This window comes from Bacillus rossius, chromosome 7 (genome assembly GCF_032445375.1).
Source record: "Bacillus rossius redtenbacheri isolate Brsri chromosome 7, Brsri_v3, whole genome shotgun sequence".
NCBI classification, from domain to species: Eukaryota; Metazoa; Arthropoda; class Insecta; order Phasmatodea; family Bacillidae; genus Bacillus; species Bacillus rossius.
In genome coordinates this window covers 41,372,829-41,387,946 of record NC_086335.1, presented here as the reverse complement: position 1 = coordinate 41,387,946, position 15,118 = coordinate 41,372,829, and the positions used below count along the sequence as shown (strand labels likewise).

Here is a 15,118-nt window from a genome sequence, read left to right as displayed (position 1 = left end):
TTACACATCAGACAACTTCGTATTTCCATTAATTAAACAAGTGGTAAAGATGGAATAAATATTAGATTTATACTTTAAAATAGATCTTTTATACGGAAAAAATAACTACACAAAGCGCTCGGAATCTAATAGCGGGACCAAAAACATCATGCAATCTTTACACAAGAGTTATTTTTTTATCCAAATTTTGACACCCTAAAATATGGGTGCGACGATTATGTGCGTGCGACGATTATGCGATAAAAGAGGGTATTTCTGGCATTGCAATGTATGTTAATGGATCTTAGATAGGATGTCCACACAAATTTATAGCAATAATTTGCTGACTTTTCCCAGACCACAATTTCAAATTAGCAGCTTAATTTTTTAAAAATTATTTACCTATTTTTTTTTTAAAGAAATAAAGAAAATCCACCCTCCACCATCCCCATAGCTGGTTGAGTTAACTCTATTTTATTTATTTTTATATTTAACAGAACACTTGTATATGCATTATTAGTGTGTGTATAGCTATGTACTAAAACATCATTAAAAAATTTTTAAAATTCTTTCACTTTGGGTGATGGAAAATTAGAGCCATGATATTTTCTCCTCAAATTACTTTCACTGAGGAATTCACGTAACTTGCCAGGATTCCCCTGACTTTCTAGAATAAGGACACGGTATCAGATGAAGTGTTTAACCTCGGCATGCTGTGACACGGCCTCTTAGGAGCAAGTACCCACGCAGACTGCCGACGACACGCTGACTTACTACGTGTCTGAGCTCCACCAGGCTGCAGCAGTACCTGCAGCACACGGCGAGCACTAGCTGCAGGAACGCGCGGTACAGGTGACGGGGGATGCGGGGGTCAGCATTCACATCCAGCAGCAGCAGCTCAAGCAACTCGTCTGCAACCACACATTGTGCTTTGAGACATCGGCGGGAAAACAAAACACACCGAGTCATTCCGGTGCCGGACTAGCAATTTTGCTGGGTCACAGAACGTCAATATAGCTTTAACTGGAATTTAAAAAAATAATAATATACGGCACAATGATATTTAAAACATGCTCTGCGAGACCCTGCCCTCCTCAGCTTTTATGAATATTTGTTAAAGAAATAAATATTGTGTTTTCTCAGTACTCCACATCACACGGACAAGCCAGCTTTAGATTTATTTTTATTAATGCTCTTCAATTTTTCTGGGCGATAAAATAAAAGCATTTGCGCCGACCATCACTGTCAATCGATCTTTGGCGGCCTTGAAACATTTGAAGGTTTTCTCTTCAGGTGAGATTAAAGTTCTTCGAGATATCTTCTTCCAGAACAGGCCAGTCTCATCCATGTTGAATATAGTTTGGCTGGTATAGCCACCTTCTTTTATCAGAGCTTTGAGTTTCTCTGAATAGAGAAACACAGCCTCTTTCCCTTTTTGCAATGCTATGCCGATTACAGCGACTTTTGAATCGGCCGAACCAACCGTTACTAGCTTTAAACATTTCATCTTCAGCCACCTCTCCTGCTTCTTTTAATCTCTCTAAACCAGCTTAACTTTAGAACACACAGTATTCTGATCAACAGGACAATTTTTCACACTTACTTGATTATCACACCATAATTTTAACGTTTTCATCTTGGTGATAATACCATGACACTAACGAATGATGCTTGAATTCATTGATTGAGCAGTTTGGACAGCTTCGAGAATTTTTTCTTCACTTTTTATAATTGTTCTGACTGTTGATTCTGGTAGATAAAACTTCTTTGCCAATTCACAAATCTTTATTTTTGTATCAAAGTTTTGATAATGTAAAATTTTACATTCCAAAATTACAGTTTTTTCTTTTCTCGCTTGATGCAGAAGGATTTGTTCTACTTCGTTTGGAAGTCATAGTAGAGTCTATCACGTCTCTGCAGATATAAAGAACACACAATATAAATAACACAAAAGCATAATAAGACAAACAAATCAACAAGATAATTTAAAAATTGCGTAGCTCTGGATTCACATAAGACGCGGTAGCGTAAGTCGAGGTATTAGTGTACTACATCAGAAGAATCAACAAACTATTTTATTCTAACTCTAATGAAAACCAAGAAAATATATATGTATTACCTTTGGTGTACTGCCTGAAATGAACAATGATTGGGACTTCACAATTCACTTTGGAGTAGAATTTGTCCCAGGAAATTCCAGCTATAAGAATTACACATAAGTTGAGTTTTGTGAATTCTTGGAGACGTAAAACTGCTGATAGAAATGTTCCGTCCATATTTCTAAGGTTTTCGCAGTTGTCGAATACCTGCAATAGTTCATGTAATGATATTATGGTGATTCCATTTAATGTTGGATTGACAACAGGATTATGCAATGGAAGGATTATTATCACTTTCTCTAATGAAGGACATATCTGAAGGTTTGGTTATCAACCACTGGCTCACTAAACTACCAATAAATTTCTATTGAGTTTAGAAAGGTTGGTTGTGTGGCAGTTGGTGGCGCATCTTTTATGTTTATAAAAAAATTACTACCAACCCACCTAACTCTGGGCTCAAACCAGCTACTATATTAACTGTCTAAGATTACTGAAAATAAAGAACACAATAATTATGATTTAATTCATTCCACTACAGATTATTAAAAAAATAAAATTAACAAAGAATAACATTTTGCAATATTATTGACCATCTCCAGGAATTAAAGTTACTCCCCCACTCTCCATACACGTAAAGGCAGTTAAAAAAAAAATTCTTGACTTAGTTTTGTGGATTTTCTTATCCTTACACCAGTTAGTTATAACTACAAAAGCTGACATACCAGCATTAGAACTAACAGTGAATAACATTGTCAAAACTGATCACTCACTATCACATATGGTTCCTTGAAAATCCTTTCACAAGAAGCATTCTGTTCGAGGTGAGTGACAAAATCCATCATGTTGTCACATGTAAAAATGGAATCCAATATGGACTGTTCAGGATCATCTATAAAGTGCGAAAATTTATATAACCTATGCAACAAAGTTTTTATTTCATACAGTAGTTCTCACTGTAAGTGTATCTTCAAAGCATGACAAAACACATAAATAATAAGCTCATACATCACCACTCTGCCATAAAAGAAAATATGTATTGGAAAACTGAAAGAACAAGCATTCTTCATCCCAACCCAAATGCTTACTCTCCACACACCCAAGGACTGTGAGCTAGACTGAAGTATCAGGAGAAAAAAACCATCTACAGAAATCCATCCCATTCCCAAAAAAACACACACCAGTAGTGCTACCCTATGTTCCACAACCAAAAGCATAGGAAACTTAGATGGTTCTTTGAACACTGATGGACTATAAAGAAATGTGTAAATGATCAAATTAACAAAGTAGCAAATAGCTGAGAAGTGGCAGTTGGTGTTTTCATACCACCCAAATAGTCAATTTTGGAAGTTCTGGATCCCTCGTCCGTCTTGTAGTCAAGACCTCGACGACACTCTTGAAAGAATTCACAATGTTAAGTTAACTGAATCAGAGTTTAACGTCTCGTCAACAGAGACGGGCAAGACGTGAAACAGTGAAGTGGAGCTACAACAGGAGAGACAGGAGAAGCCTGAGAAAACCTAGCGGCACACTGCAGCATCTGCTTCGTTCCCCATTTGTTATGAAAAAAAAATTACAGTTTGATCCCACCCAAACTCGACAATCATGGCTCCAGACAGTGGCCAGCATCTGGAAGTTGGACAAAAGGTGAAACCAGCAAAACAAAAAAAAATTACAAAGGTAAATGGGCTTGACAATGATTGATTCAGTAGCCAGTTAAACTGAGCTGTTTCGAGGCAGGAAGAGAGAGAGACTTTAATTAGGTTGCAGCACAAGCAGCCAGTGTCGATCGCCAGCAAGAGCATCATCGCAAGACAGGAGGAAAGTTTTACATTTGGTAGAATATTATGTAGGAGGTATCCTGAACACAGGCAGGGCTTGAGTGGACTATGCTTATATTAATTCTGATTCAAGTTTAAAACAAGAACATGCTATGATGACTACATGACTACCAAATTTTATATACTAAGTCAATTCCTAAGGTCAGATGGGCAAAAAGGAATGCAATTGTGGGTTACATTCTTTATAATCATAGAGTAACTTACTATTCCGTATGAAACAGAAAAGAGGTTTAGAGAATATTATCAAATTAAGAATACTGTACATACTGCCGTTTGAGAATTATTTCATGAGTGATACGTTTAATTTGTATTTTTTTATAGTTGAAAATAAAAAAATAAAATAAAAAAGATTACAATCTATTTTCACGACATGACACCAAACATGCTCATTATTTTTCTCTTGCAAAGACCTAGTTAGTAGCACAGAAGAATTTAAATAATTCTATCCACTGTAAATATATTCACATACTTATTAACATATAAAAAAATTAAATTTGAATTTGAAACTCTTCTTTTAAACTGACTCACCAAACAAGTCGTGCAAAATCTGTTGATACATTAATTTGGGTGAGTAACATTCAATGCAGTTTACATAAGCATTTGCATAGTTCAATTCTTGCAGAATGTTCTTCACTGTGTGTGTTTTTCCAGTAGCAGTATGCCCATAAATAAATATGCTTGAAGGCATATAGTGCTGAAAAAAATACATGACCTAAATTGTACATTAAAATTTTTAATTAAAGTATTTTTATAATATTACATAAAAAGTAAAGTTATCAATTCTTAATTAGAAATATTTGAGTCAGATCGGATAAAAAAAAAAAAAACTTTTGTATTATTTACTTTCTTCATTTATTACAACAATGTTAACAAATAATATGAATCTATGTGACTGATTAGTATAACAATGCATTCAGTTATTTAAATCCATAAATATAATAAATATTATGTACTTAAGCTGTATGGTCTGCCACTTACTTCCCGTCATAAACACAAGCAGATTAACCACCAGATGAACCGTGTTAAATGTAGTCATACAGGGCTTGTAACAATTTCTGGTGGATCACAATTAAAACACTGTTTAAATGATTCAAATTACCGGTAGTTCTAGTCTTCGAAAAACCAAACTATATTGCAAGTTGCAGGCCAGTTACAAACAAATTAATTTATAAATATTGTTACGATTTACCGCGGGTTCGTAAAGGATAGCCCAATTAAAGTTATTTTTATCACACACACAGTTTTATTTATTTCCATTACTTATGTCACTTACAATTAATCTTCTAAGATGGCAAATAATTAACTACACTTAAAGAAATGTCTATTCCCCAGTCACTCGTTTCTCACAATCCACACGCCTCACTGGGCTGCACCTTTGGCGCAACTCTTGCCGTAGCACCCCTCGCGGACCTCTGTCGCAAGACTCCGTCGATGCACTCTGCCGCCGCCGTCGCACTTCCCGTTCGCCGAGATCCCACTCGACGCCTTGCTCGGAACTTCGCTCGGGACTCCGCCGCACCCTCGGCACTATCGCCCAGAAACTTCGTCGGGGGAAAACTCCCGACTCCACTGAACTCACTCACTCCCTGCCCTGGAACCTTCGTCCAAGGACTTCACCACTCTGCCGCACCCGCGGCACTATCACCCGGAAACTCCGCCGCGGGAGAACTCCTGACTGAACACTCCGAACTGACCCACTCCGACTGGCGTCCTCGGGCATATTTATAGGCCCCAGCGCAATTCCAGAACTCACGAGAGCGGCCGAGGCCTGTCGCGTCATCGCGAGCCATCCCGATGGCAGAAATCTCTCGAAAACACGTGTCGGCGGCTCGCATAACTCCCAGCTGTCCGGTGTCAGTTACGTGTCAAAGGCAGGATGCCGCGCAGGGAGTGGTGGGAAGGAGGGGGGAAAGCGACAATCCTTGTTATCTTCCAGGCGCACGCGGCACATATCATATTGCGGCAGTGGCCAGCCAGCTGTGCACCTGCACGTGTCCCGGCCAATGTTACTTTCGTAACAATATTGTTACGAACATTAGCAAGGCCGCGTCATGCGCAGGTGCACGCCGTAACATGAGATGTGCCGTGCACACCTGGGTCGCCGCTTTATCTCCCTCCAGCCCTTTGCTCCCCCCGCGCGGCGCCCTGCCTTTGACACGTAACTGACACCGGACAGCTGGGAGTTGCGCAAGCTGCCGACACGTGTTTTCGAGAGATTTCTGCTGTCGGGACGGCTCGCGATGACGCGACAGGCCTCGGCCGCTCTCGTGAGTTCTGGAATTGCGCTGGGGCCTATAAATATGCCCGAGGACGCCAGTCGGAGTGGGTCAGTTCGGAGTGTTCAGTCGGGAGTTCTCCCGCGGCGGAGTTTCCGGGCGATAGTGCCGCGGGTGCGGCAGAGTGGCGAAGACCTTGGACGAAGGTTCCAGGGCAGGGAGTGAGTGAGTTCAGTGGAGTCGGGAGTTTTCCTGCGGCGGAGTTTCCGGGCGATAGAGTTGCGGGCGCGGCGGAGTCCCGAGCGAAGTTTTGAGTGAGGAGTCGAGCGGAACCTCGGCGAAGGGGAAGTGCGTCAGCGGCGGCGGAGTGTGGCGACGGAGTCCCGCGGAGAAGATCCACGAGGGGGGCTGCAGCGAGAGTTGCGCCAGAGGTGCGGCCCAGCGAGGTGTGCGGAACGAGTGACTGGGGAATAGACCTTTCTTTAAGTGTAATTAATTATTTGTCATTTTAGAAGATTTTTGTAAGTGACATAAGTAGTGGCCATCAATAAAACTGTGTGTGAAATAAAACCTTTAATTGGGCTATCCTTTACGAACCCGCGGTAAATCGTAACAATATTTATGTGCAAGAAAACCAATAAATGACAATTGACAGCTGTGGTTCAAAGTAAAACGTTTGTAAATGTTCAGGTGAACAATTTCCATACAAGACAATGCTACCAAAAATAATCCTTGGTATTTGTTAAAAATTTAATACTTATAATCAAAGTTAAATTCTTTTTATGTACTATGAGGACCCCTATTATTAATAGGAATACCCTACAAGGACTTAATAACAGTAGCAAGTGTAATGCAAGAGGTACAGAGCAATATCACAATAAAATAACAATGCAGTTTGGGCATACAAATAGTGAACTCATCGTATTATAAATGAAAATGGCTTCATACAGAAGTGTTTCTCTGTGCAAGGTGGAACAGCTCTGCAAACACAAGATAGGCAGATCCAGAGCAGGGTTAACAGCGAGTGATTACCCTTAAATTTGTTGTGCGTATGTGTGTGTGTGTATGCATGATGACATAAGCTGCGGTTTTAGCTGTTATACTGTTATTTCGAGTGTAGTTATGAATTGGCAAAGCCCCTCGAATGTAATGGTATTGCAAAAAATTTCAGAACAGAAGTTTTTTTTTGTAAAATTCCAGAACTTTTTTCTATTTAGTTCCCAACATTTTGTTCTTCATGGACTATAAAGAAATGCGTAAATGATCAAATTAACAAAGTAGCAAATAGCTTCAAATTTCTTGCAGTTTACCCCACTTTAAGTGACCCTATTTGTGTGCAAGATACACAGCAGGTCACGTGTCCTACACAGCTAAGCATAGACAGAGTATCCACCAGTTGCACTGTATCGAAACTTGATTCACACGAGACTCTCTGTAAAAGGTTGGGAGTGAATCTCTGGAGGAACTCTGTGCTACTCGGGAGTATCTCAATCCACAGCTTATGGCAGACTTGCCCAGTTAAGCCCTCACTGGGAAGCCACCAGCACAACCTTGTAATTTATTTTCAATTTCTCATCCCTGAGGTCATAAGACACTGCAACTCATGGCCCAGGGGACAAAACAATTTGTGGGGGGAGCCCCCCCTACCATTACTACGGTACAACTTTTCAAACCCCTACAATTGAAAAAAATGAAAGACTGTAAATGTTATCGTGATCTGCATGTATCGCTTAACTTGTAATGTAAGGTTTACAATATAACTGTATTAGCAATAGGCTTGTAACAGTCATTATATCAGGGTAAACTTATGCACTAAACAAACTCTGAAAGCTTAAACGGGCCCTGAGGACTGTGCCTACCACGTCCCTCCCTCTCGACGGCCATGCTCACGAAACACACCCGGGACACTGCGGAAGCAATCGGCCAAGGCCTACGGTACGAAACCATCCCAGCATTTTCACTGGAATGATTTTGGCAAACCACAGGAAAAACAAAATTACAATGGATAGATCAGGATTGGAACCCAGTTCCTTGGGAATGTGGGTCCAATGTCTTATACTACAGTGCTACTTTTTTCCAAAAAAAAAAAAAAAAAAAATAACTTAATAGTAAATATATACAGGTTTGGCTCAATTAATTGACATTATGCTGGGTACAGTATTACAGTACACAAAATTCAGAGGTGCCACATATTAAGTACCCAACTCACCATCACAAGCAAGCCCATTAAAGTGTCTATTTCACTTTCTCTGCATGGATTAGTGGATGAAAGTTTATCTTTAACCAACACTTTTAGTTTCTGTCTGTGCTGCATATTCAACAGAATTGTTTTTCTGTTGTAAAACACAAATTTTGAATCTACTTCCATCATTGAAATATATTCAACAGTTGGTAAGATTGAGTTGAATGTTCCGAATTGATGTTCTTGCAAGCTACACAATTATTCTTGAATTTTCAACTTCATCAACAACACAGGAATTTTGGAGTAATCATCACCCCCAAGATTAATGTTTGGAAAATCATTTGTCACCGAGTTCCAATTGCAGCTATGTAAATCAGTTCTTCTCAGCATCTGAAACAGAGGGGGTTAAAACTGCTGCAGAACGTAACTAAACTTAACACAGTTTTCTAAGTCCTAATGTTGGCTTTTTACCTTTATATGTTTATATTAAGAATTTTTTTTATTGTAAAATATATAAAATTGTCACTGTATTACTGTTTAATTTTATTTGTATTTATTATTGTTGTATTTTTTTTTCTCTGTAGGCTATATTTGTACTTGTATTACTGTTTTATAAACATCTATGTATATATCTATATCTACTTTTATCTTTAGATGCTATATTTGATAAATGTAATGCTGTTTTTTCTCTTTTTATCTTTATTTTTCTGTCTGCACTTACATATAATTAACATATATCTTAACGTGTCCTATACCATTATGTAGAAACATCTGTATGGTCAAATGGACAAAAAATAAATAAATAGATAAAAGTAATTAGAGCTTCTGACTGGTGAACCAAGGGTCTCAAGGGTTCGATTCCCAAATGGTTTTCTGTACTTACCACAGGAATTTTAGTGACATACCGCAATTAATAGCATTTTTCATTGCTTTCAAGTTCTTACATTTCCAGAAAAACACTAAAACTTGAAAGATCAGTGATAAATATTAACACTGCTATCAAAATAGATATTTTTTTGAAGATTATTTTTCTTGTATCCCAGTTTCTTATTTATGTCTACTTTTTTGTGCAATGCTATAGTTTGTTGCAAATTTTCCGAAAAGCTTACATAATTATATAGGGCTAGACTCTTTGAAATATGCCAAAAGAGTTATTAAATTATGTAAATTCTTGCCAAAGTGCATTTTTAATAGATTAAATTCTGATACACTCGCAATTTGACAAAGTATACAAAGTAAATTTTTATGAAAAATCAAAGGATTTGATAATATGTATCAAATATTAATACTAACGAAAATTTATTACAATAGCTTGACTAATTAAATTTTGCCAAGAAATGTCTCATAAGTAAAAAAAAAAAAAAAATCAAGGGAAATTAAGTATTTACCGATCTGTGCAAATTCTCTCCCAAAGAACTATACCTGCAGCAACATTTTAATTCTTTTTTTAATTTTTTTAATTCTTTAATTCTTTTTTTAATTTTGAAATTCTTTAGTTCACAAGTTTTATTTCAGTAGTAAAATTTTAGGTCACAGAAGTTTTCCTTTTCTATTATCTTGTTTTCTACAATTTTTAGCTCTCAATTTCCTGAGCTTCATAATGTGTAATATTCAAAAATACAATTTTTGAAATGTTATTTTTTTCAAATGATCTCCTCATTACAAATTTACCCAGTGCTAGTTAATTACACAGCATTAGAATCACAAGCGAACAGCAAGATAGTATCTCTTTATTTTCATTCAACTCCCATTAAACTTTCTATTTGCCACCATTAATTTTAAGATAATTTTTAGCTTTTTCAGTAATTTTGTAATCTTAAATAATCTGTTTAATAATGTAGTGCAATTCGGTTGGGATGTATAAATGTTTTAAACTATATAAATGTTGTAAACCATACAAATGTTGCAAAACCAAATTCTGAAAAACTCACAATTTGAGAAAAAGAAGTAAATGTTGTAGCCAACTGTGAACAGCAGCACACACACTATTACAAATGCAATGGGGACGTTTGCCTCGCCTAGGTAAAACTGTGTCTAGTGGAGACACAGGGCCATCAGAATGGTCATAGAGCTTGGACAGAGGCACATTGCATGGGAGGAGAGACAGGTAATAGCTGGAAAGGCAGTTAAAGGTGGTCATGAAAGAAGCAATCTAAGAAATAAGTCTACAAACGGGAGAATGGGGGGGAGAGGTTTTAGGCAATGAAGAGGTTAGGAATGGAAATCGCACAGGATATCGTGAAGGATGTTAAGAGGGAAAAGTTATTAGTTGTTAGAAAAACAATCAAGGAAATATCTGTTTTAATTTAACATTACCATATCATCCAAGGATAATTATATCACTGTTCCTAATTATATATTTGACCGTTAGTTAGGAATTAATAATTTAAAATAAGCTTATCTAAAATAACCAAACGTCTTTACTATTTTATTGTAGTTTTAATTTAACTAAGCTAACCAACATTTCACATTAGTTTTTATTTACATAACCTAACCTAACCAATCGTTAAAAAGTAAAACACTTGAAATATCGCAATGCCATTATAGTTTTATAAAAATATATACCCCTCTCCCAGCATAACAGCTATTTTCCTTTGTGTTTTTCTCTCGAAAATAATTACCAAATAACAAGGGCACAAATAAGACAAGACGTTTACCAACGAACAAAAACCCCATAGAAAAAAATACATACATAGATTAAAGAGTAGTTATAGAAAGGAAATTCCTCTCTGAAATTCCTCCACTAGACTGCTGGGCACAGTTTTTAGCGCCCCTGGTAACTGGGTGACAAACTAATAACACGAGCACAAACCTTTTGAATAATGTAATTTGAAATTTAAACGTTGTATTCATAATTTGAATCAACAATCTTAATATTTCCATTTCTGACAATTACATAAATGAATAATAAGCTTTGACATTTTGTTTCATACCAGAAACCATTTTTATATACGTATATTAAAAATTAAACTTAACAACAATTTTAAACTGCACTATTATTCATCTAAATTTAAATTTTTTGCAGATTTAAATTATTATGCTGGCATTAGAAAAGCAATAATTAATGGTACTAAAATTTATTGTAAATACAATATTTAACCTTAAAAAATTTAACTTGTGTTGAAGTATGGCAAGATGACTATATAGGTTATGTACATATCTAACAATTTTTTGCATGTCATTTATACTGTTTTTTTTTCAAAAAAGCATATGAACCAATCTTACGAGACTTGCTTAGGGTGTGATGTGTCCTGTTTGGGGTGCTAAGACTCAAGTCCACCTGCCAATTATTATCACAGACCTGGCGTGCTCTCAACCTTATTCATGCCTAGTAAGTTAAATGAAGTTAATTACATGTGGACTCTTATGGCTTCCTTTAATCATTGTTACAGTCATGCACTCCCACGTGCTTAAATAATAAAACGTAGTTTTGGAAACACCTTTAATGATCGGATCCAAACCTTACGCCTTCCCTTTTACATATTCCAGAATATTCTATGTTTGAAAACAGCCCAAGAACCCTGAATCAATCTAGGTGAGGTCCAAGCCATACAGTCTCCTCGTGTTTAGTAATAAAAGTTTCAATGTTTGGATTAAACAGTTGTGTGAAGCAGTCTGCATTGAGATGAAAAAAAAAAGTTTATGTATAGTATTAAACTGCACATCCTACCTAAGTCGGTGGTCGTCAGTGACGGGTAACGTACACCGGAAGGCACATAGTCGACATCGCTTCAAAATTTACTATAAGCAAAGATAAATGTATTCATAATCATACCTACAAATTAAATAACAAAACATAGAACAAAACCCTTAATTAAATCTACAAAACCAGCTGGCTCATGTGCACGTATGCACAGGGTTTGCAGAGAATATAAGGGAGGGTGAAGGAAGCAGTGCACTGCATCAGGCTCTTTGACGGGCCCAGCCCCAGGTTGTAATAATAATTTGGCCACCAGGAACCATAAAAAAATTATATTGTTTGTATATTTTGTGTGCATATTTTTTGATAACGGGAAGCTAAATGAGTTTAACTGTTCAAGCGCTTGCAGGAAAGTGCACGGAATTACATCAAAAATAAAAATCTTTACTGCAGTGAGTAGCAAAGACAGACTGTAAAGCATGCTTTACTCAGACAAAATGTTGGTAGGCTATCATGATTTTATTCTTGAAGATTCCACCTGCAAGAGCCTAAATAATGAGTTGAGATGACACTAATACATTGCTCATGGCATTCGCCCCCATGTATGTTATATTAAAAGAAAGAGGCATTATGGTTAAGAGGTCAAATTACTTGTCTTTCACCTAGGTGTCTGATTGTAACCTGGATATTTCAAAATTGGGGAAACATGTTGGATGTTGCTGCAAACCAGTAGGTTATTCCAAGGTACTTCTGTTTCCCACCCAATGTGTGCTGTCGCTGCTCCATCTCACTATTTCCCCACTCATTCACCTCTAATGACCTTGATGCTGATGCAACATCAAATCATTACTTGTGTATGCAAACAGTATATATGTCCAAAAAATAAAGCAATCTGCCCCTTTTAATTTATTTTCAATTGCATTTACTAATAGCCACATATTTGCAAAAACAACATGGGGCATAGGTATTGAAATCCCCACTACTTTATAAGCATATTTTGACATGAACAACAGGTTAATTCACAATTTTTTAGTTGAGCAACTATGTTCAATTAAAATTATATTCTAGCAACATCATTACTTTTCAAAATTACGTATTAACAATGTACATATAACACACATACAACATATTACTCAGAAGTATGTTGCCATGGTTAAAAAATAGAAGGGGGAAAAAAAAGAAAAAAAAACCTTTTTAAATTATTTAGGTAGAAAAAACGTGGCAAATTGTTGGACAAGATGAGCTTGTTTTTCTTTTTTCACATAAACTGTACACGGCTGAGGCTTACACATTTAATCATTCAATACATAATAAATGGTGTGCTATTAAAATAAAATAATGTTATGAACACGAGAGGCCAGACCGCGATGCCAGGTTCTGAGCTGGCTGGCAGCCCTGCATGGCCACTGGCGTCACGCGTCCTGTCACATGCCGTACACTGACGTAAGGCACAAGGGTCGTTGTACCCCCCTCTCCCCCTCCGCTCTCGCGCATCATCCTGCCTCGGCACTCTCACCTATCACTGAGCAGCCTTGGAAATTCCACAGAGACCGCCGCGTGAAGTGATGCGAAAGGACGCCGCACTTTTGGACTGTTCGGGCGTCGGGTCGGCCCGGGATGACGCAATTCGTCACGGCTGCTCTCGTTGGTTCGAGAAGGGCGCCACAGTACTTAAGCAGCAACGTCGGCCTCCACGGCAGTCCCGCGAAGGGTGAGAGACTCCCCCTCGAGAGTGGCACGACGTGGAGTTACGGGATCGAGAGAGTGCGACTGAGTGGCACGGGACTGTGTGTGTGGACAGGCACATGGTTAGAGTACAATCACTGTGAGCCTAGCTACAGTGAGGAGTGCGAACTGTGGAACTTGACAGACATTGAGTGACTTGAGAATAAACATTTTTAAATCTAGTGATTGGTGATTGGACATTTTTAAGTACAATTATTTATTAGTGATGTAATTATTAGTAATGAATAAAACTGTAATAAAACTTATTTGGGCTATCCCTTACAAACCCAGTTCTCCCCACAATAGATCGTAACAGTAGAAATCAAGCCAGCTCAGTAGTCACAATTGACTGCAAGGTGAAACATACAACATACTCAGTAGAAGAGTTTTACATTAATTAAGCCTGAAAAATAACTTGAGTTACAGAAAATAATTAATAATACTAACCAAAATGTTATTACCACATATATACTTCTTCACAAAATTATGTTTCAGACATGTCACAGTTGTTATAGTAAGATAAAAACTTTTCTCAAAGAAGCAACAATGCTTCTGCCTACAGGACTCTCAAAACATACTGTAATTACCATTCGCCAGATGTTTGCGCACTGGAAGCTAGATCCATCATTTATAACTTTTTAAATGTGACATCTTTGCACTGACAAATAAAATGCAGGCATGTTTACAAAATTTTATAAAATAACTAATAAAAAATAGCATATGATAAATGCAATGAAGAAGTCTAATTTTTAAACACTGCATGGCTACATTATATGTGATGTGTTTTGATTTTTATGAAATTTGCATTATGAATTCTGTATGTCATTTCCTAATGGAATGCTGCATAAGCCTGGATAACAGTACTCCCATGTTCAATTATAGATTTCATATTACCTCATTATTGATGTTATCATAAGCTTACAACTGCAAGGGTTGCTTAATTTATTATAGAATGCACCTGCACTTATTTAGGTTTCAACACGTCCACACTACTCAATGATTCTTTCCAGTTGATATTGGGTTCAAGTCTGCCACATGTAGTGCAAACAGTGCATGGGATGTGCTTTCCTTACATGTGTTAACACTGAAACAACGAAGCTTACTTGACTTGAGGAAGCAAAACATACAATGGCCTCAATATAAGTGTATAGATTGTGTCTATTCACCCTAGTCCAAAACGAGAAGGGGCATATTGCTGCACAGATATTCATCAAATATTCATCATTACTTGTTAACGGTTAGAAAACCTTACATCCAAGCAATATTTATGGCATTTGTGTACTTATAGAACGATTACTAAGTTTGCCTTTACTTTTCATTGATTGTTATAGGAGATTACAACGTATAGGAAAAGTCATTAGTTCGTACTTCTACAATCCAGTACACACATTGCTCAAGAAATGAAACTAATTGCTGGTAACCATTCTTGAGCAAGTGTA

The 15,118-nt window shown here is 37.2% G+C and overlaps 1 protein-coding gene across 6 annotated transcripts in view; it reads right to left on the bottom strand.

The window, feature by feature from the left end:
* Window positions 1-11,059, bottom strand: part of LOC134533896 (origin recognition complex subunit 5) — a 28,378-nt gene extending 17,319 nt beyond the window's left edge. Inside the window, exons 1-6 of one of the 6 annotated variants that reach the window (XM_063371674.1) lie at window positions 11,007-11,059; window positions 8,342-8,704; window positions 4,445-4,610; window positions 2,849-2,967; window positions 2,099-2,285; window positions 754-890 (exon numbers count right to left, since the gene is read on the bottom strand). In XM_063371674.1, coding sequence (XP_063227744.1) covers window positions 754-890; window positions 2,099-2,285; window positions 2,849-2,967; window positions 4,445-4,610; window positions 8,342-8,503 — 771 coding nt within the window. In that variant the 5' untranslated portion in view covers window positions 8,504-8,704; window positions 11,007-11,059. Of the gene's footprint in view, window positions 1-753; window positions 891-2,098; window positions 2,286-2,848; window positions 2,968-4,444; window positions 4,611-8,341; window positions 8,705-10,245; window positions 10,608-10,630 lie in introns of those variants that run through there. The other 5 variants (XM_063371675.1, XM_063371676.1, XM_063371678.1 and 2 more) reach the window with 5 other exon arrangements.
* Window positions 11,060-15,118: the final 4,059 nt, after the last annotated feature.